Genomic DNA, 21,592 nt, shown 5'->3' with positions numbered 1-21,592 from the left:
AGCGAGCTAAAGCAAGAACCAAGTCGAAAAAGTGCCCAGATTCTACAGCAAATCATTGAACAAAATGTTTGCAGAATGTAGCTAAAACTTTTAAACGGCCAAAATTTGATAGGCCTGGATGATAATCACATAATATACAACAGGAGCTGGACGAAAATGGCATCACAGAGTGCATCTCAAGTACACACTCTTTGACTTCCAACACAATAATAATAAAAGAAGCTAGTAAGATTACAACAAGACTCCACCATGAAGAGCAGTCAGATCCTAATCTCACACAAAATTAGGCACCAAGAAAAAATATGGAATGTGATTTTGATCTCTTGAAGTCACCTAGGCTAACCTTGTCTGTGTGACTTGAGGTGAACTTCATGTTTTGCATGTGACCGGTCTGCTATGATATCATTTATGTGTGCCGGATGATAACGACGAGAACTTTCCCCAAGACTGATTGATAAATGCAGCAAACACCATGGATGGCTCAAGATGATATTGGTTCGTAAGGATAAGAAAGCCATGGATGGTTAAGTGCATCTAAAGCATTCGGGCGCTTCTTTGGGTTCACTTCAAGGAGGTACGCAATAAAATCAATGAAGCCTTGATCGCCCATTGGTAGACGGTGACGTAGCGATGTTTTCTTTGGGATCAAATATTCTAGCTTGTTCGTTTCCTAAAAGAAAATGCAATTGAGAATCAACACATTAGAGGAATGCTTCTCTTCCATTGCTTTCAACTTCAAAAAAAAAGAGCATTACTACCGACCTTCACATTAACATAAAAAGAGAACTTCTAATTTTATGTTGATGCAGAGTTACAAATAGTAAAAGGCTTATGAATAATGGCAAGAATAGAAGAATATGGAGTTTTCCAATGGCGCATGTTCAAATGCTGCAAAGCATGTGTCATATGAAAAATTGACCATCCTTTATTCTTTATTCTTTCCGTACAATCATATAAATGATCTCAGTTTTATGATGATTTAAATGCATGTTTACCAGTTTATAGAAAGACTGGTGCAAGATTGGAAATTTGTTTTTAACATAGATTAGATATCAGAGGCTCAAACCTGGTTCCTCTCATATAACATGTGGTTTTTTGTAAAATATTTGTATGTATCATGTCCCTTCGCAAGCATCCCTTGATCAATAGGATGGATGATTCCAATAACGCGTGCTAGCAACGTTGCAGGAGAGTCATTTTGGAAGAGAACCTGCAGAAGTGGGAATTCAGATTGTTCATAAAAGATGAATCATTCAGAGACAAAGTAAATGAACATTGATGTTATGTACTGATGCACCTTTAAAAAACAGCAAGATGTGTTAATATAATCCTTCAAAAAGAATAATACAGTAGGAGGAAGCAAAAAAAAAAAAGACTCTAAAAACCATCTCTCATTTGGCCATATGATTTATCCACATGAACTGGAATCAATTGGACAAATATGCAGCATAAAAGACATAAATGTTGTATATCATTTTCTGAGTTATGAAACTTACATTTCCCGTGCAAAGTTCCGCCAAGATGCATCCAAGCGACCATATGTCTATCTTTTTATCATATGGGAGACCTAGAATAACCTCAGGTGCACGATAAGATCGTGATTGTACGTATGAACATAAATGATCTGTTTCAAAACAGCTACTTCCAAGATCAATGACCTTAACTTCACATCTGCTGTAGCTCTTTACCAATATATTTTCAGGCTTCAAATCACAATGAATAAGCCCAAGGCCATGCAAAAACTGAAGTGCCTCCAGGCATTGAATAGTAATGGACTGTAAAAAATTCATGGAAATGATAAGGTAAAACTTCTAGAAACACAAATAACAAGTAACATCATAAGCATGGGCAATAGTGTGGAGCATGTGACCTGCAGCCTAGGCATTGTAAAATAAACCTCGCCTCCAGATTCTCTATTGAACTTGTGAAATTCATATAAGTTGGCTTTGAGAAGTTCACAAACTATCAACAAGTGTTCCTACACAGGTCAAAATTATCAATAAAGCAAAAAGGAAATAACAATATCAAAGTCCAAAATATTCTAAAAAGAAATGAATGATAAAAATCAACTAAAATTTAGACACCGAACAAAAATTCATGCATGAAACTATGTATTTTGAGCTAATTCCATTGCAATAACTTCCTAATTCTCACTAGAAGTTGAATGATGAGAGGAAAGGTGTGTTTGTTGTTGTCAGAAATAATAGTTTAGCAGTTAGTGCATCATGCCTTCCAAGATTTGCAGAACAAGAAACAATAAATAATGAACATACTTAAATTCTAAGCTTAAGTTGCTTAACTCATTGGTTTTGTGCATGCTGAAGATAGATCCCAAGTTGCCCTCTCAAATTTAGTAAACTATATACATGCTTTAGCTTTACAGCACAATGAGATGCACACACATGTAGAACCTGAATATTCTCATCCTTGCTCTTAGACCCATACAGAAATTCTGTGTGGCATGTATTGCTTCTATGTATTTTTTTTCCTTCATTTTCTTTTTCTCCTATAGGCAAATGCATGAGTGTTGCAAATGCCAAACAGGTAGCCTATCCATTGAGAAATTTATAGGGCCCTGATGTATGCAGAGATATAAAACTATTATGAGTAATATAATAAAAAAAAATTCAATATGTTATCTTATTTCCTAGAGGACTATCCATCTAGAAAAATAAATAAGGCCTTAAGGACCTTAATTTTAGAGTACTAATCCTAAATTCATTATTCAAATTTTTGAACTTCCCCTAGCCACCTTCAGTTCATAGTGATGGTACTGTAAATGAAAGCTATTATAAAAATTTCTATTTCAAGCAATTCTAGCATTCCTAGATAATAGAACTATTTTGAACTTATCTTCTGTATATAAAATCAGGATTAGGAATATAACAACAAAAATTGAATTGGAATAATAAAAATGGATGATCAAAATGTAAGCATACACTCACCCGATAATAGAAATAATCATAGAGACGTAGAATATGATACTTGTCGGCAGGATCATGCTTGTTAACAAATTTCAGAAGCTTGATTTCATCAAGGCTTTGATCAAAGAAATCTTTGTTATTCTTGATAATTTTAACACAGACATCCATACCAGTATGTAAGTCATGTGCCTGAATAGCTTTGCTAAATGCAGCAGAGCCCAAGTATTCAGTTACATGATAACGTCCAGCAATAACAGAATTCAAAACCACGTGAAAATTTTTGTCCTCTTCAAAGCCAGTTCTGTAAGTGACATGAGCAGGCAAAACTGAAAGTTAGATCATAAAACTGAAAAAGAAAAAGGCCATTTTTTCTAAAAAAAGATGGAAACTCTAAAACATGAGTTTTTGTAAGCAGACAGTGAGGATCATTAATGTGAAAAAAGTGAGGGAAGAGGAACAAATATGAACCAAAGTCAAGTATCATTCAGCAAGAATGTTGCAAAAAACAATGTCGACGATCAGCATGCCTGTTTTTCCTATGAACGATCTTAAGATAGAAAGTCTCAAATTCCTCCTCCTGAGCCTTTATCTGTCTTAGTTGCTCCTGCAGTGCAGCTACTTCATCATCTAGTATGGCTCCAGGATCTTCTTCCCTTATCTCATTTACTTCACAGTGCCTTTTCCTGATACTGTCTGTTTCATCATAAGCATAGTCTGGCTCCGATGATGCACTTGAGTTCCTTGACCTCACAGCATCAGAAGTTTTCTCATCTCTGGAGCCCCTAAGAGGAGAAGAATCACTGCTTTTTTTCCTCCAAGTAGCAAGCAGATCCTCTGAAATTATACCATTTGCACATTCGTCAAAAGTATTAACAATTGCATCACTAGGTTTCCCTGAACCTAGACTTTTCTCAGAATCAACCTCCAACATGCTTGAAGTTTTCTGATGCTGGAAAGAGAAGGTACCATCAGCACTCACTCCAGACAGGCTTATATCCTTTTCATGTGCCAAAATGTAACCATCTCGTTTATTGTCACTTATCTGTTCCTTCTTTGACTTGTTCAAATCTCTATTGGTTATACCACATTGAGGACGCCTTTTGCCAAACCCTGTAAGATCATGATCGGGAAAGAATTCTATGTCCCCGTCACTGCTTCCTCCAATCAAGCTATCCCGAATTTCACTGCCTATATCAGCAGCATCACTATTAATACCTACACCGATGGACCTGATTGAACTATGCTGATCATCTTGTATAACAGAATTACCATTGTGGCTTTGCCCAACTTCAATTGGGTTTTGGCCATCCCCTAACATAATTAGTTCATTATTTTGTGTGACAAAACCTTGCCAAACAGGTTCTGAATGCATCAAACTTAGTTCTTCAGCATCCATTAACTGCCCATCATATTGAGCTATTAGATCATTCTCATTTGTTCTCCCAAATACCCCTGCCATCTTATGACCCAATGATTCCTCTGTCATAGCAACTTGTTCGACATTCTTACTTAAGAAATACTGATCGCCTGACAAATAGGAATCTTCCTCGGCAAAAGACTGATCATCATCTTCATTGTTTCTTGGCGCCTGGTCCTGATGATCAGGCACACTCCCATGTTGTGTTCCTTTCTCATTGTCACTTGGATAGTCAATTTCATGCGCAAGAAACCAGGATTCATCTTCAATTGGCTGTCTCATGTAGCCAACATCATCATCATCTTCATACTCATCAGAATCCCAATACTCATTTGGATAGCCATTAGATTCATCACCAATAGTTGCAAAACCGGATACCAAATCAGAAGTGTCCTCTGCAATTCCTTGACTTACAGAAAGCCAACTACTTCCAATTGTTCGCCTGCCACCTGTATTAATTCTCACATTTTTTAAAACATTGGCTTATGTTGCAGAAAAGAATGTGAGCATGTGTATAAATCAACTGCACACCACAGGACATAGGCCAAGAATAGACCTTCAGCATTGACAATGACACAAAGGTACTAGCAAGCAATATATATGTGTGTGCGCGTGTGTGTGTTTCAGCTTAATACCAATAGACGTGATGTGAAGAGTGAACAATGTAGGAAAATATCACAGTAGAAAGGCATTTGCTGCTCGAGAAGCCAAATTTAGTGCTTGAAAAGGTTGTGCAACATATAATTGGAGCCAGGATCATCTATGAAGTTCCCAAACTTGATATAAGTATTATGCTTGAATTTGGCTAAAGCACACAAATTTCTGATTAATAATGGAATGCCTGGAAGGCTGGACAATTGGCTAAAAAGATGTCTTTATGAATCTTTAAGCAAATAGCTGAGGTACACGCACTCCTAAGAATTAAAATGAAACAAGAGCCCACGGAAGTACTGCCAGCAATCAGCATGACAAGATTAATTTCGTTCTTATCAATAATCAACAAGCATCTCACCAGAATTTCTATTACTCAGAGCACTGGTAACAATTTTAATGAATGAAGGTGAGAATTAATAGTTTCGTATATGTCAACACAAAAACGAAAATGCAATGGTCATGTCATGATCTATGGCTAAGCAAGTGGATATATATTGTACCCTTATTTTTTGCAGGATCATATTGATCTACTGAACTAATTTTAACAGTTAAAATCCATAACTGAACCCTCATTAACCACTCAGCTACAAGATACCTGAAGAGTTGACCTCCTGCCCAACAGGTACATCAAGGAAGGATCCTATCATAAAAGTACTGTCAGCATTGGATAACTTCATTCCAGATCTATGTTGATCAGCCTTTTCCTCCAATTGGGTATTAAGTAACTTGTCTTCAGACTTAAGTCTTACAGGAGGCAACCTAGGTAGTTCATCCCGGTGATTCTCACAATTAACCAGTAAATCAAAATTCTTGCAGCCTTTGGTTTCAGCATTTTCTTGAGACTTACCTGAGAGGTATGATCTATTATTGATCTCGCCTAGATGCTCTTTTCTTGATTCTATAACATTATTGCCATTATCTTTATGATTTAACTCCTTTTTTTCACTGGAAAGACCACCACAACTGGACGAGGCCATGTCCACAGAAAATGGAAAAACTGTCTTCACAGAACATCCCTTCAATGAGTCTTCATTTTTCACCCAAAGGTCATTGACAAAATGGTCTCGAGAATAAGCACTTTTGTCCTTACAGCTACCAGGCTGGCTGATCTCAGGCTTCACTTCAAGTTCACATCTATCTATGTCCTTGGCACAAGAACTTCGCTGCTCTACTGATACATCGGTATCAGTACCAACAGCACGATCTATCTTCTCGGGCACAAAAGTACTATGGTGATGCTTTGGTCCTTCTGATATCAAGAGGTCAGCAAAATTGTTGATAATTACACCAGTATCTTTAGAAACTGAATCAGAATTGCTATTATGGGAATTAAATTTCAAAGGATAAAGATCTACAGAGCCACAGCCCCTATCCTGACAGAAAGTAAAACCTTTCTTGTTCTTGAATCCATTATCAGATCCTCCTACTTCAATATCTTTAACAATGCACTCTTTAGAGCTCTCCACGCTGTGTGTGTTTGTGCTAAGCTGCCTCGCACTAACAACTTCTCCAGCAATTCTTCCTGATTCCTCTTTTTCAACGGAAAGATGTTTTTGAAGGAACCCATTCAAGTCAGGCCGTGCATTCAGCTCCCCCTTCAAAGCAGCCTCTGCATTCGTAAAACGATTCTTCCTCAGAAATTCCAACACCACATCCACCGAATCCACCATCTCCCGAAGGGAAGAGGCCGCTACGTAGCTATAAACGAAACTCAAATAGGCCTGCAAATCAAACGAGGTGAGATGAAAGTAAATTTATTTTTTCTCTTTCTCGCTCGTGATTTCATTTCGAAAAAAAAAGGAACCTTTTGCACCAAGAATGACATTTAAATAACAATACCAAGCGAAACCCTAGCCCTAGCAGTCAAAACAAAATTTTGCTTCCGAGAAGAAACACCGGCAATCCGGTGGCCAATCCACCTCGGGATCGGAGCTAGGAACAAACCCTACCGGCCCATTCCGAGGCCGGGGCCAAAAACGACGACCAACGGAAGGACAACAATGAGTAGACTTTGAGGGAGGATCGGGCGTTAGGAATGGAGAGACTCACGGATCAAACAACCCAAGGGAAGGGATGGGGCGGAGCTCCGCGACCTAAGACGGCTACAGCACAGCGAGGAGGACAGGCTTTCCCTCGGCGCGGCGCAGCAGCGGGATCCGGCGACATCAACAGCGGAGGAAGCAGAGGGAGGGAGGACCGAGGAAGGACGGCATCGGAACCCACGACGAACTGGCTGGATTTCGATTCGGTTTGGATTTGGACTCGATTCGCTTAGAGGCTTCAAAAGTAATTACCGATCCAACATCAGCCCTGGCGGTCGGAGCCGGCGACGGAAGGAACAATAAAATTACAAATTTATTAATTTATTCGTGTGTATCTCTTAATTTACGGCTGGCATCGAACATTTTCAGTTTTCATGGATAAATTTAAATAAATAATTAAAACGACTATGATACGCAGGGCGCGCTCACCCAGTGCAGTTTTTTTTTTTTTTTTTATTTCGATTGTCAAATAAATTTTCAATAAAATTTTACTTTGGATTTAGAAATTGAATTATGATATTAAGCATTAAAAAAAATTAAATAAAAAAATTAAGCGCTGTGTTTGGCGTGACACAAAGAGTGAAGCATATCAAATCTCATAACTAAAATATATATAAGAAAATTTTACGTTGTACCTCTCTCGTACGCACAAAGGATGGTAAATAAGCCGAGCTTAACTCGAGCTCGGTTTAATTAGATTTATACTTGTTCAATTTGAGCTCGAGCTCGAGTTCGCTTGAGCTGGTAGAATTCAACTTGAGCTCCAGCACGAGTTTGATATTTAATTATGGATTCGAGCTTAGCTTATTTATTATTATTATGATTAAATAAATTAATATATTATATATTATATATTCTAAAAGTATATATTATTATTAGTTTGTTTGGATCGACAAACCAACAAGTCAATAATAATTAAGTTCATGTTGAATAAGTGTGAATGGAGAAGAACAGGAAGAAAAGAAATTCTATTATGCATGGGACTTTAGTCTCACATTGAGAGTTTCTTGACATTTTTGTTGGTTTACATTGATTCATATACATTGAGAATGTAAACAAATGTATGAAGAGAAGCTGATAATATAAATTTTTTTTTTCCACCGTTCACGAGTGACTTACAAATGACTTAATTTATTTGTACCGCTAGTTAGATAACAATGTCTTAGATAATATAAATCTCTTTTTTTTCACCGAGACAAAATATTTTTTTATTTAGTTAATTTACATTAAATAATATAATTCATCAAGCATACTCATATTGATGGATTTCTTCCTTTGAGACAGGGTTAACAGGAGTAATGAAAGCGATCGAATCACTTTTTACCATCATTCATAGATTCTTTCCTATAAAATTCTCATTTGGTTATTCAATGCTTGGGACATTAAATGGAGGCCGTGGATAAAATAATCCAAGTAGTTTTTGCTATTTTTAATTGATTAGATATTTGGAACCTAGATATTAAATTATTTTTAAATCTCATAAAATTATTATCTTCAATTGATTTGAGTAAAAGTGGAGTCATCAGCTTAACAATTTTTCAGAATATATGAAAGGAAATAAATCATATGACACATTAGTACTAGCACATCAACCCTTTATACGAAGGAGGTCATACACTAATAAAGTATTTGGCCTCAATTAAAAATTAACTCAAATATTTATTAAGCAATTACTCATGTAGGTACCAACTACAATAACCTACGAGAGTAATTGATGTTGTTCAAGTAATTCGATCGAGCCAGGGCTGTCATCCTCTTTTCTATCCCCACATGATAAGATGCTCTCTGGACTTCTTGATTCACTACGATGTGGTCGATAAAGAAAAAAAATCCACTTTCGTGTGGACTTTCTTTGGGCTCAACCTTCAACTCATGGATACCAACTATAGTAGGATAGCCTACGCTAGGGATGAATCTAGGAATTAAAAGTGTGCTAGGTTGAACTAAGTTTGTTGCAGACATTATAGAAGAGGTTAAAGTTCACTTCACATGAGCATATTGTGACTGACTTTTCCTATACTATACAAAAATTTAAATTTTTATTGAATGGATTTTTTTTTCAATATTTGTAAAATTATTAAGTTAATTTACCTATAATTATATCCAATTTGTAGACATTGAAATTTTTTTTAAAAAATGATAATTCCAGTTAGCCTCGTTGACTATCCCTGAGGTGACCGACCTAGTCCCATGGAAGTTTTTCACCGGCCACCAGGGTAAATCGGGAAACGCGCACGACAGTCAACCCAGACGCCCAACATCCTTTGATTACGCTCCCCATTTGGAGGGAAATTTCTGCAAATACACCGTAGTTGGGGATCGAAACGGGGGTGTTTGGGTGGCAACCTGGATGTCCTACCGTGGCATCATGCCCCGGGGACTAGACATTGAAAATTTAGAGACCATGGCAGGAGGTGTAGCCATTGACATCGACACTAGAAAGTGTACCTATGACGATGGGGACGAGGTAGATAGTCTGCGAGCACTACACAAGGTTGTCGTTTAGCACTTCACACATGACCTTAATCTATAGTTGCTTGCCTTTGGCGTCAACCTAAGGGTACATCTACGCATAAGACACATCGTTTTAATGGTGAAAGCCGCATGCCAAGGGCCATGCCCACAATTAAACCTTGAGGGGGTTAGGACTTGGGCACAGAGGAAGTGACTATGACCACGAGCAACAATAGGGAAAGAGCTTAGGGATGAGTAAATGAGGTCGATGAAGAAGGTGATATGTCCATTCACTTGATGCAATAGTCGTTATATTATTTATGATAGGTGCTACTTGGTTATAACAAAAATAATAATAACATTTATAATTGAGTAGTGAGAATTTTTCACTATTGGTGGGACAACACGGTCGCCAAGCTTTTATCGAACTTTCACCTCAGGTGACTGCGCAAGTTGTCCTCCCTCCCTCTAAGGGCATCTCCAATGGAGGATATTAGAAGGGGATATTTCTCCAAATATCTCCCATTGCGGGGGATATTTGAGAGGTGAATAGAAATCATCGGGCATAAAGTTACACCCGGTGATTTCATTTTAGGTGGCATGCAAGTGGACCTCACAAAAGGACAATGATTATTATTATTATTATTTTTAGTTTTTATTTTGGGTGACATGTAATAGTTGGTGAGATATTTTATTATATAATTTGAGATATTTGAGAATAAGATATTTGGTAGATGCATAAATATTTGATTGACAGAATATTTGATTGTGAGATTGAAGATATTTGAGGAATGAAATATTTAATTGATAATGTGAACACGAAGCCCATGAATATTTGAAAGAAATATTTAATATTATTATAGATGCTAGAGCTCTCTCACCTTTGCCGCATCCAACGAAGGTTTGTGGATGTCCTAAGAGCATCATGAAAATTGAGATATTTGAATAGTGAAATATTTAAAAATTGATATGAAAGTGAGGTTCATAAATACTTATGAGAAATATCCCAAACTAATACAGATGTTCTAATATCTACACTATCAAATTCAAATGCGCCTCCCAACCAAAGCTGGTCCTGGACGGAGCCCAAAATTCATTTCAAAATTCAAACAGCTTCCCGGATTCCGTTTGCCGCTCTTTTCTCACCTCAAAATTTCACCTCGGACTCGGTCGGGCACATTTTAGGCATCCCGTCACCGCGTCGCACGGTCATGCCCTGCGAAACCCTACACAGCTCCCCTCTTCTCCGATCATTCTGCGCTCGTCCGTGCCGTTCTCCACCTCTCAACTGCCCGATATGACCACGGCATCAGCGGAGAAGCGCACGCGGCGGATGCAGCGGGCCGCCGAGGTCGATGGCGGCAGCGCGACGCCTCCCACCACCATCGGAGGAAAGAAACGGGCGACTGATACTGACAGTGGTTGGGCGACGGGTTTAGAAGTAAGTAAGAAGAGCGCGGCAGAGGCATCGGCGGTCAGAGTGGTGAATGGGGAATCCCCCGCGCCTCCCAACACCAGAGGAAAGAAGCGCGCGACTGAGACCGCATCGGCGGCCGGAGTGGTGAATGGGGTATCCCCGGCGCCTCCCAACACCAGAGAAAAGAATCGCGCGACCGAGACTGCATCGGCGGTCGGAGTGGTGAATGGGGTATCCCCGGCGCCTCCCAACACCAGAGGAAAGAATCGCGCGACCGAGACTGCATCGGCGGTCGGAGTGGTGAATGGGGTATCCCCGGCGCCTCCCAACACCAGAGGAAAGTATCGCGCGACTGAGACTGCATCGGCGGCCGGACTGGTGAATGGGGTATCCCCGGCGCCTCCCAACACCAGAGGAAAAAATCGCGTGACTGAGACTGCATCGACGGTCGGAGTGGTGAATGGGGTATCCCCGGCGCCTCCCAACACCAGAGGAAAGAATCGCGCGACTGAGACTGACAGTGGTAGGGCGACTGGGTTAGAAGTAAGTAAGAAGAGCGCGGCAGAGGCATCGGCGGTCGGAGTGGTGAATGGAGTATCCCCAGCGACTCCAAACACCAGAGGAAAGAAGCGTGCGATCGAGACTGCATCGACGGTCGGAGTGGTGAATGGCGTATCCCCGGCGCCTCCCAACACCAGAGGAAAGAAGCGCGCGACTGAGACGGACAGTGGTAGGGCGATGGGTTTAGAAGTAAGCAAGAAGAGCGCGACAGAGGCATCGGCGGTCGGAGGGGTGAATGTGGTATCCTCGGCGTCTCCCAATACCAGAGGAAAGAAGCGCGTGACGAATACGAACGGCCCTGCCAAGGATGCAGCTGGAGTTAAGAAACGAACGAAGGAGACATCTTTGGTGGTCGGAGGGTCAAATGGCGTAGCGCTGGCGGCTCTGGTACCTGATCAATCAGTCGAGGACGAGGATCTTGACAATGATGGATATTATGTCGGTAGCGATCTAGGATCTCAGCAAGCTGAAAAGCACGAAATGGAAGAAAAAGGACAAAATGAAGTGATGAGCATCAAGATATCGCCAAAGAAGAAGGTGGGACATAGCAAAAAGTCCAAGGAAGGTGCAGTTCTTGGTTGTCACTTTGTTGGTGATCCTATTCCAGAGGCCGAAGCTAAACAACGTTGGCCAGAAAGATACCAGAGGAAAGTAAGGATTGTGTTCTGTTCCTTTTCAACTTAAAAATGCCACTTTCATAGTTATTTATCTGCTGGATTATATTTATGTATTGTTTTTGCTGTGTGGTTAACGAAGATTTATGCTTCTGGAAGTGCTAAAAGGTAAGAAATCAATTAAAAGATATTTGGTTCCTCCTTTCCCCTACATTATCTATGATCAAGGAGTAACATTTCTTCTCTAATTTTAGGGTGGATGGTGAATCAGTATTGTTAGCGAGGCAGCATTATTCACAAGCCATAGTGGATGGAGTTAATTACAATCTTTATGACGATGCCTATGTCGAAGTGAGCTTTGTGGCATTTCTCATTGTTATTCTATTTTACAAAGATGTTCTTGACTAAATTTTGAATAAATATAATTCTTTGACTGCGGCATTTATTAATACACAGCCTCATTATGTGTATGCTTGATTTCTTAGTTCCTATAAAAAATTTCATTTGTTAAATTTTACACTGCATTATCTAGATCAGTAAAAGGAAAATAGGCAATCTTTCTTTTTCTTGTGTTTGTTTTGTCTTTTTCCAAGTAGTTGTATCAGTGCTTATATTTTTTGCCTTTACCCTGATTATGAGCTTATTAAAATGCCAAAGGAAGCATATTTAGTATTTATTGATGCTAACAATAGTTTGAATGGCTAATTTTAGCCTCATTTGGGAAGTTAAGTTGATAAGGTGATTTGTGTGGTCCAATTCCTAAACAAAATGTAAACAGTTTAGGTTATTGATTGACGTAGAAAATTAATATTTTTTAATTCACTCTGTTCTTTTAAGCTTTGTTCGTGTGTGTGTGTCTATATATATAATACATAAGAGAAAGGACTATGATTCAACTCACTAGCTCAATTTTATTTCTCCCCAAAGGTGTACGTGGAAGGAATTGAATTTACATATCCCATAAACATAAATTAGTAAATGGAGTATTTCTTTGTATTCAATTTATTCAAGTAAAATACGATAAATGAAATGATGTGGAAATAAGAAATATAATTAATTTTCTCCTTTAATGGAAACTTGTTTTCTTATTCTGTTTCCTCTTCTCAAAGTAAACACATCATTAGTTGTCATATTTAGCGTTGGTTTGTTGGAGGTTGTTTATTCATAGTTTTGTTATGGTGTTGCATTTAGAAGGTATTACATGTCATTAACAATGAAAGGCATTAATGAGGATGTTGAGTCACAATTTAGGGAGATTGAAATGATATAATTAATTTTCTCCTTTAATGGAAACTTGTTTTCTTATTTTGTTTCCTCTTCTCAAAGTAAACACATCATTAGTTGTCATATTTAGCGTTGGTTTGTTGGAGGTTGTTTATTCATAGTTTTGTTATGGTGTTGCATTTAGAAGGTATTACATGTCATTGACAATGAAAGGCATTAATGAGGATGTTGAGTCACAATTTAGGGAGATTGATATATCTTGCGTTAGTCAAGCGTGAAAAGTTGTGTGCCAATGAGGAAAGACTAAAGACAAATGAATGAAGACTCAATAATTTGGGTTGAATCTTTTTCACTTTGTGTACAATACCATATTTGTAGGACCTATATTAGTCAATTTTCATATCCTATGCTAAATAATGCATATTGCCTATTGGAATGAAAGTTTGAATATCATAATGATCTAATTTTCTAAAATATGATTTACTATAAAAGATATATTTTATGATCTTGTTGTGGTTGTATGATTAATTTATTAATATTCCATTTAAGTTGAAACTAATGGTTTTTTATAGTTAATCTAGTTAATATTACTGTTTTTTGTCTTATGATTATTGATCATGTCTAATAATTTTAGGCAGGTGAAGGAGAGGCTTATTATATTGGGCGTATAGTTGAGTTTTTTGAAGCGATTGATAAGCAACAATACTTCACGGCTCAGTGGTTCTTTAGAGCAGAAGACACTGTAAGTAGCATTAGCCTTTTTTTTTGGAAAATTGAATTTACTTTATTTATTTTTGGTTCCTACATTCTAGGTTATAAAAGAACATGCCCATTCCCATGGTTCAAAAGTGATGCATGATTCAAGGAGAGTTTTCTTGTCTGAAGAGAAAAATGACAATGTCTTGGAGTGCATTGTCTCCAAGCTACAAATTCAACGAGTGACTCCAAATGTTAGTATAAATACGTGCAATATTCTGAGATGATGCATTTACATTAGTTTTTAAGAGATTTTACCTACTTTATTGTCTTATGTCAGATTAATTTGCAAGCCAAGGTGAAAAGCATCCCTCCTTGTGATCTTTATTATGACATGTCATATTCTTTGGCATATTCTACATTTACTAATTTGCCTGGTAATATTGTTATCCCCTAGGTTTTATAAAGTTGGTACTGACTAATCTATCATTGACTTGGTGTTTTTTCTAAATTCCAGAAAGTATAAGGATTGGCAATGATTCTTCATCCACTATTTCTTTAGAAGATGCTCCTAATTCTTCAAATAAAAAAGCATTGTCAGATTCTGAAGCTACATCTTCTGATCAAAAGAATGTGATCACTTTGCTTGATCTTTATTCAGGTTGTGGGGCTATGTCCACTGGTCTATGCTTGGGTGCCAATTTGTCTGGCATAAATCTCCAAACAGTAAGTTATTTGTGCAAACCTTTTTATATGTGTTAATTTTATATAGTAAACTTTGAATATATTGTTTTTTGTAGTGTTGGGCAGTTGATTTAAATGAATATGCATGTCAGAGTTTAAAGTTGAATCATCCAGAGACTGAGGTAATGCTCCTAAACGACTTATTTTATTTCAAAATTCAAAGCATTTAAGAGTTATTTAGTTGTGGTGCAATGTGATTACAGTTCTCTTACATAACCTTGTCTTTTAGGTGAGAAATGAAAAGGCTGATGATTTTCTAGCTCTTTTGATTGAATGGGAGAAACTATGTACAAATTATTGTGTATTCGGAAATAAAAGTTTGAATGAAGAAGAAAGTGATTCAAATGGTTCGGATGATGAACTTGATTCTAATCCTCCAAATGGTGAAGAATTTGAGGTTGAAAAATTAGTTGGTATTTGCTATGGTGATCCGAATAACATTGGAAAAGTTGGAATAAAGTTTAAGGTATATAATTGAAGCAAGTGATACAGGACTTTTCATTCTTAGCTACAACTCAAATATCATTGTCTATCTCTCCATCTTATAGGTTCATTGGAAAGGATATAATAGTAGCCATGATACATGGGAGCCAATTGATGGCCTAAGGTATTTACTGTGTCAATCCAATTTTTCACATTCTATTGTTGATATCTAACTTAAATATGATTTACCAGCAATTGCCAAGAGAGAATTATGGAGTTTGTGAAAAAGGGATACAAAAAAAATATTTTACCATTACCTGTATGATTCTTTCCATCACAATTTCAACTTCTCCCTCTAATTTGTTAAACTTTAAAATGTTAGGATTTTCATTTTTTCTCTAGTTGCTTATTTTGCTTCTATTATAGGGCCAAGTGGATGTGATTTGTGGCGGTCCTCCTTGTCAAGGAATAAGTGGATTTAATCGTTTTAGAAATAAGAATGCTCCATTGGATGATCCAAAGAATCAACAAATGCTTGTTTTTATGGATATCGTAGAGTTCTTGAAGCCAAAATATGTCCTTATGGAGAATGTTGTTGACATACTCAAGTTTGCCAATGGCTTTTTGGGAAGATATGCATTGAGTAGGTTGGTTGCTATGAACTATCAGGCAAGGCTTGGGATGATGGTTGCTGGATGTTATGGATTGCCTCAATTTCGGATGCGTGTGTTCCTTTGGGGTGCTCGTCCAACTGAGGTTTTTTTTCCTTTTCAGTTTGTAATATTTTAGTGTCTTCTTTCTAATTTGTATTGACATTCTCTTGCAGATTTTGCCTCAGTTTCCATTACCTACTCATGATGTGGTGGTTCGTGGGGGTGCACCTAATGAGTTTGAGGTATTAATTATGTATTTCAATTCATCTCTTCCTATGTCAGTTGAAAATATTATGCTCTTGCATTCCCAAAGATAAAATATATTTCTAGTAGTTGAACCAGGATGATTAAATTAGTTTATCTTTCTACTAGTTGAGTTAGATTTGTTTAATATAATATTAAAATTTTTGCCATCTTAGGGGCAAAAGGCGAAAACGCTCGTCTCAGCGCCCCCCGTCAACCAGTCCCATGGTCAACATGGAGGAGGTAAATCACGGGCGGGTACTAGCCTTTGGAATAGTGACTAGCACATAAGGAATATATTTACCTCGACTTTGTCGAGATTCGAACCTCATACCTCATAATGGTAATATCTCATGAGCTAGTCATTAGACCGTCCCGAGGGGACTTAAAATTTTTGCCATCTTGAAAGATCCTTATGTAGTTCTTTTTGCTTGATAATTATATAATTTTAACATGAAACATGATTTTATTTTTAATATTCATATTATTTTCCTGATAGATTTTTTTAAAAAAATTATTTAAATGTAAATAATGATATAATAGGAGATAGAGTAATGTCGTAAAATGATCTATCATCTATATAGTTGAACTCATCTAGTAGGACAAAAGCTTAATTGTTGTTGTATTATTTTATGGATAAATTTCACTATAATGAGAACTAGTTCTGATTTAAACTAGTTCTGTGGTAGCTAAAAGCATTATCACTAAAGTCATACTCTTGATTTCAATTTGTCTTGATTTTTGTAGCAAAACATTGTTGCATATGATGAAGATCAACATCCACAACTTGAGAAGAAACTACTCTTAGAGGATGCTATATCTGATCTCCCGGAGGTATTTATATGCTCATGATTCTGCCTTCAATTTAGATAATTCATTAGCTTATCTTACTGATACTATGTACCGTTTGCATTTTAAATAAGATTGGTAATTACGAAGATAGGGATGAAATGCCTCACGACAGACCTCCAATAACAGAGTTTCAGAAGTTCATTCGCCTTTCAAGGATTGGTAGTTTTTTTTCCCCTTCAAAAAAACGAAATTTTTACCGTGCAAATTTAAAAATCAACAGCCAGTGGATACTGCTAGAAGTAACAGTTCTACAATTGCTCATGGTTTATATGAGTTATCTCTTGTTTACTGCTTTCTTAATAGATTTATGTGGATGTGCACAAGCTTTAGCATCCGGATCTATTGTGGATAGACCGATTGCAAAGCACCAGTTTTTTGATCACAGACCACTGCAATTAAATGACGATGATTATCAACGTGTTTGTGCAATTCCTAAGAAAAAGGTTTACTTTATTTTCCTACCTCAAGCTTTTCTTAATTTTTACTAAAATGAATTATAAAATTTTGTTTCTCTCTATTATAGGGCGCAAACTTCAGAGATTTGCCAGGAGTTAAAGTCGGTAAGGATAATACAGTTGAGTGGGATCCAGATGTCGAGAGAGTTTTTTTGCCATCTGGGAAACCTCTGGTATGTAAAAAAACTTTTATGGGGTTGACTGTTAGCTATTGAGGATAGCTCTGTTATATCTGAATCAAACCTTGTGCAGGTTCCTGATTATGCAATGACTTTCGTCAGAGGAAAATCCTCAAAGTACAGTATATTCCCTACTCCTAACTCGAATGCTATTTCCCATATTTCTTAGTTTATGATAAATTTTCTTGACAGGCCTTTTGGACGACTTTGGTGGGATGAAACGGTTCCCACCGTCGTAACAAGAGCTGAACCTCACAACCAGGCACACCATTAAAATTTATGATATATATATGTTTTTATAGGTAGTGTCTTTTAGTCGCTAATAATAGTTCTGGCTTGCATATTGATAGGTGATTCTGCATCCAGAGCAGGATAGGGTGCTTTCAATTCGTGAGAATGCTAGGCTTCAAGGCTTCCCAGATTATTATCAACTTCGAGGGACTGTAAAAGAACGGTAATGCCATATCTGCTAGAACTTTCTTTTCCTTGTTAAAGATTATTGTAATTACGTGTTTTAAGTTGTATTCTAACTTCGCTGGATTCTCATTTTCAGATACACTCAAGTGGGAAATGCTGTTGCTGTTCCAGTCGCAAGAGCATTAGGTTACGCACTGGGTCAAGCGTACCAGGGTCATAGCAATGGTGTGCCTCTCTTTGCACTTCCTCGCCACTTTCTGCTGCAATAGTTGAAGCTGAGAGCGGTTGATTGGTTTGGGGCACTTATTCAAATCCTACCAAGGCATTTGTTTCACGACGAAATTTGTTGTCCTGCACAATTATTTTGCTATTTATGCAACTATTCTGATGGAATATTAAGCCACACTAATTGTTGTATTGTCAGCATCAGTGTTTGGATTATGGTGTATATATAATAGTTTCTCAAGCTAACGTGGCTAATGATATGATAACATGAATGAATATTGTAAAAGGTTAGAGGGAATAGATATCTAGAAGAACCAGCAATATGTTCTAGGTTTAGTACATATTGCCCCATGTGCAGTGCAGATAAGATGAACTGTTAATTGCCCAGACTAGATCTCATAATTTAAAGCCCGGATCGAAGATGGCATACAGACAAACGAGTAGCTAAATTTAATCTTTTGGTTTAGTTTAAGATATCTCCTCTCAATCTTTGAATAAGTAAAGAATTCAATTGACAAGAAGATTAAGGATAGTATGATGATTATCAGAGGTGCAAATCCAGACTCACCTTCTCTTTCAAATTCCGGATCATAAATTGGTGTGATGATGAAGAAGAAGAAATAATAGCAGTCGAAATATTAGTTCCACCTGCTGCTACTACTCCTTCTGCTCTTAAAGGCTGTAAAGGCATCGCCGGGGAGACTCCTCCTCGACCAGGCAACGGGCTGCCGTTGATGGGCTGAGCCACTGGCGCCGCCAGCCGCCAGCTGCCGGAGAAGCTAGCCTCGGACACGTGCGACGGGATCGCAGAGTACTGGTGGTTATAGCTATTCATGACGCCGTAGAGTTGGCGGTGGCCGTGGCCGAAGCCGTAGAAGGCGGCGGAGTACTGGTTGAGTTGTGCGCGCTTTGCGTGCTGGCGCTCCCGCTTGTGCGCGTTCTGGTGACCGCCGAGCGCCTGCGACGTTGGGAATTGGCGGCCGCAGTAGTGGCACTCGAACTTCCTGAAGGCGGCGGCGGTAGCAGTACGACTACTCTCGCCGGCGTCTGCTCCTCCATCAGGACCACCCCCGCCTTTAGCACCGGCGCGTTCATCAGCTACGTCGCCGTCGAATGAGGGCTGCCGCGCGACTTCGATGCCGAAGAGGCGGATGCCGGAGGAGGAAGAGGAGAGCTTGGAAGCCGCCGGCAGTCGGCCGCCGATGAAGGGCAGCTGTGAGAAGGAATCGACGGTCATCAAATCGCGCTCCTCCTTCTCACTCATCCTTCTCTATTTTGAAGCCAACAAATTCCACAAATAAGAGAAGAAACACAATCGATTCTTCTTTCCTCGATCTCTTCGGAATTAATCAAAATTAAAAGAAAGAGCTTCGGATGAGAGACGATCGACTCGACTGAACCATCTGTTCTTGAGAAATGACAAAAATGAACAGAAATATATGCTTATATATATATCGTTGGTGTTGGGTGACGGTGATCGGGTGATGAAGGTAGCGGGTCGTGGCTTGTCAATTAAATTATTAACAACCAAATAGAAGAGCAATATAAATAAGATATATCATCTTTCAGTCTCCTATTTCCTAGTACATTTTATTTTTGTTTCTATTAATAATTTTCATAAATATCGTACCCTATTTGTTTGGCTTCCATGCATGTGGAAACAGTAGACAGGTACGGGACCAATTAGTTAATTACCCTCTTCCTCTGTCTCTTCCCTGCAATGTAAAAGATTTTCAGTGAACAACTCCTCTTTGCTGACTTTGCTGTGGGATACACATCAACTTACCTCTGGGGTCATAAATAAGGTCTTCTTTTAATATTTATTAGATTAATTAAATGAATAAATTTAAACAATTTATTAAATTAAATAAATAAATTTAAATATATATATTTAACTTATTAATATTTATGAATAATATTCATGACTATATTCGTGAGCAATATTTATAAACAATGTTCATCAATAAACCTTTTATTAACATGCTAAATTAATAAATAAAATTTTAAAATAAATAAATTAATTTTATTATCAAACTCAATAATCAAATTTCAAATAATAAGTATATTTGAATTGAGAGTTCGATAACAACTAAATTTAAGCCAAATTTAAACAACTATTTCAACTACATAAACTAAATTTAAGACAATTATTTCAACAGTTTAGTTCATTTTAGACTTGACTTGGTTTAACTTGACTCGATTACCTTATCGAATAAACTTGAATACCATAAAATTTAACTCAATTTAATTCATTTACAACCCTATATATATAAATATATGACAGATGAGTTTTTAGATATTTATGATTTAAGTGGTGACCGACTCCGTGCCGACACTTTTACTAATTGAGAGTACTGATTTGGTCCCCTTCCTCATGCAAGTAAAAGTTAAAGGATTGTAGCACGAGGCATGAATGGGCTTCCTGTAATGAGGATTCCAAATTCACACATGACACTTCAATTCATATGTTAACGATTCATGATATTGAGCTCTTCGTTAGGATTTATCATTTATCCTAGTGATGGATAAAAACTTCCTTAACTCGGATTGAGAGAGGAAGACATTTTAATCAGGTGAAGTTTAAACATCTGAATTATTAAAAAAATTATGAGATATGGACCAGAAGTGGTAGGCCATTGTGTTTTTATTGCCTGTCTTGTCATGAAAACGTAGAACTGGGCTAAGTTGAAGATCAATTGGTCGTCATTTCCATCTCATGGATGAGTACAGTACATCTGTTGGATGGAAGATTAAATCCAAGGACCACCGAGACAAGGACCCGTCCTCGCAGAGGAAAATTATCACAATAATTTTTAATTTCTTTGAAGCATATGATCATACTTAGAATCTATCCAAACAAATCGATCGAGACGATAGAAAACCCAAAGCTAAAAAAAAAACATGGCAATCAACATGCCTTTATGAAAACTCAATTTAGGTGGATTAAAGAGGTGTGTGACTGTATGCACACATCAATCTCCTTCTCAACTTTAATCTCTTCCTCTCGTGTATTGTTCTCCTTGTGTGTTCTTGAGCCTCCCGGGTAGAATTGAGTTGATTAGTACGGGATAGAATTATTATTATAAGACAAAAGTTTGAATCTCGATAAAATTTAGAAAAAAGGTTTTATAATTTCCCGATTTATGATCATAGGGCCAACTGAATAAAACTGTTGGGACGACAAATATCATCTTTTATTACCATAGTTGTGTGCCCTTAAGAGGCAACACTACCATGTGAGTTTTGATTAAACTGTGAAAGGCCACCCATTCTTATTCAATCTCTCCACTAGACTTAATTTTGAGATTTGCTCTAGGCCATGAAAGGTAGATTTGATGTGATTCCTAGGAATATCATGTCTACTGGTGCACCATGTGTGTGTGTGTGTGTGTGATGAA

At 37.7% G+C, this 21,592-nt stretch overlaps 3 protein-coding genes across 4 annotated transcripts; 1 reads left to right on the top strand and 2 right to left on the bottom strand.

Moving 5' to 3' along the window:
* Positions 1-20: 20 nt before the first annotated feature.
* LOC122043253 lies at positions 21-7,342 on the bottom strand. The gene is made up of 8 exons (XM_042603785.1): positions 7,045-7,342; positions 5,591-6,716; positions 3,452-4,790; positions 2,946-3,225; positions 1,871-1,978; positions 1,497-1,775; positions 1,067-1,210; positions 21-670 (listed from the first exon to the last, which is right to left on the bottom strand). The coding sequence occupies exons 2-8, from the start codon at positions 6,663-6,665 to the stop codon at positions 482-484; spliced, it is 3,414 nt and encodes a 1,137-aa protein (XP_042459719.1). The 5' UTR covers positions 6,666-6,716; positions 7,045-7,342; the 3' UTR covers positions 21-481.
* A 3,311-nt stretch (positions 7,343-10,653) lies between these two features.
* LOC122043251 (DNA (cytosine-5)-methyltransferase CMT3-like) lies at positions 10,654-18,435 on the top strand. 2 transcript variants are annotated; one of them, XM_042603784.1, is made up of 21 exons: positions 10,654-12,120; positions 12,226-12,251; positions 12,338-12,434; positions 13,942-14,049; positions 14,120-14,257; positions 14,344-14,440; positions 14,665-14,729; positions 14,804-14,869; positions 14,977-15,213; positions 15,296-15,354; positions 15,423-15,489; positions 15,597-15,926; positions 15,997-16,065; positions 16,814-16,900; positions 16,990-17,077; positions 17,222-17,361; positions 17,442-17,546; positions 17,626-17,669; positions 17,745-17,814; positions 17,903-18,006; positions 18,106-18,435. In XM_042603784.1, exons 1-21 carry the CDS (start codon positions 10,789-10,791, stop codon positions 18,236-18,238), a joined length of 3,462 nt encoding a protein of 1,153 aa, XP_042459718.1. In that variant the 5' UTR covers positions 10,654-10,788; the 3' UTR covers positions 18,239-18,435. The 2 variants fall into 2 exon arrangements, with proteins under 2 accessions (XP_042459718.1, XP_042459717.1); XM_042603783.1 differs by having other exon boundaries at positions 14,521-14,729.
* Positions 18,436-18,738: 303 nt separating this feature from the next.
* Positions 18,739-19,458, bottom strand: LOC122044257 (zinc finger protein 8-like). Its single transcript, XM_042604774.1, has one exon. It carries the CDS (start codon positions 19,456-19,458, stop codon positions 18,739-18,741), a length of 720 nt encoding a protein of 239 aa, XP_042460708.1.
* Positions 19,459-21,592: the final 2,134 nt, after the last annotated feature.

This window comes from Zingiber officinale, chromosome 2A (genome assembly GCF_018446385.1).
Source record: "Zingiber officinale cultivar Zhangliang chromosome 2A, Zo_v1.1, whole genome shotgun sequence".
Classification (NCBI taxonomy): Eukaryota; Viridiplantae; Streptophyta; class Magnoliopsida; order Zingiberales; family Zingiberaceae; genus Zingiber; species Zingiber officinale.
Note: the sequence above shows the minus strand (reverse complement) of the source record. Positions and strands in the feature narration are given on the sequence as shown.

Excerpts from the sequence above, each read along its gene's own strand:
- LOC122043253 (XM_042603785.1), bottom strand. The coding sequence starts at position 6,665 with ATGGTGGATTCGGTGGATGTGGTGTTGGAATTTCTGAGGAAGAATCGT. Across the intron at positions 1,776-1,870 it reads TTACAATGCCTAGGCTGCAG|TCCATTACTATTCAATGCCT; the intron begins GTCACATGCTCC and ends AATTTTTTACAG. Across the intron at positions 671-1,066 it reads TGTTATATGAGAGGAACCAG|GAAACGAACAAGCTAGAATA; the intron begins GTTTGAGCCTCT and ends ATTTTCTTTTAG.
- LOC122044257 (XM_042604774.1), bottom strand. The coding sequence starts at position 19,458 with ATGAGTGAGAAGGAGGAGCGCGATTTGATGACCGTCGATTCCTTCTCA.
- LOC122043251 (XM_042603783.1), top strand. The coding sequence starts at position 10,789 with ATGACCACGGCATCAGCGGAGAAGCGCACGCGGCGGATGCAGCGGGCC. Across the intron at positions 12,121-12,225 it reads CAGAAAGATACCAGAGGAAA|ATTTATGCTTCTGGAAGTGC; the intron begins GTAAGGATTGTG and ends TGGTTAACGAAG. Across the intron at positions 14,050-14,119 it reads TCTTTAGAGCAGAAGACACT|GTTATAAAAGAACATGCCCA; the intron begins GTAAGTAGCATT and ends CCTACATTCTAG.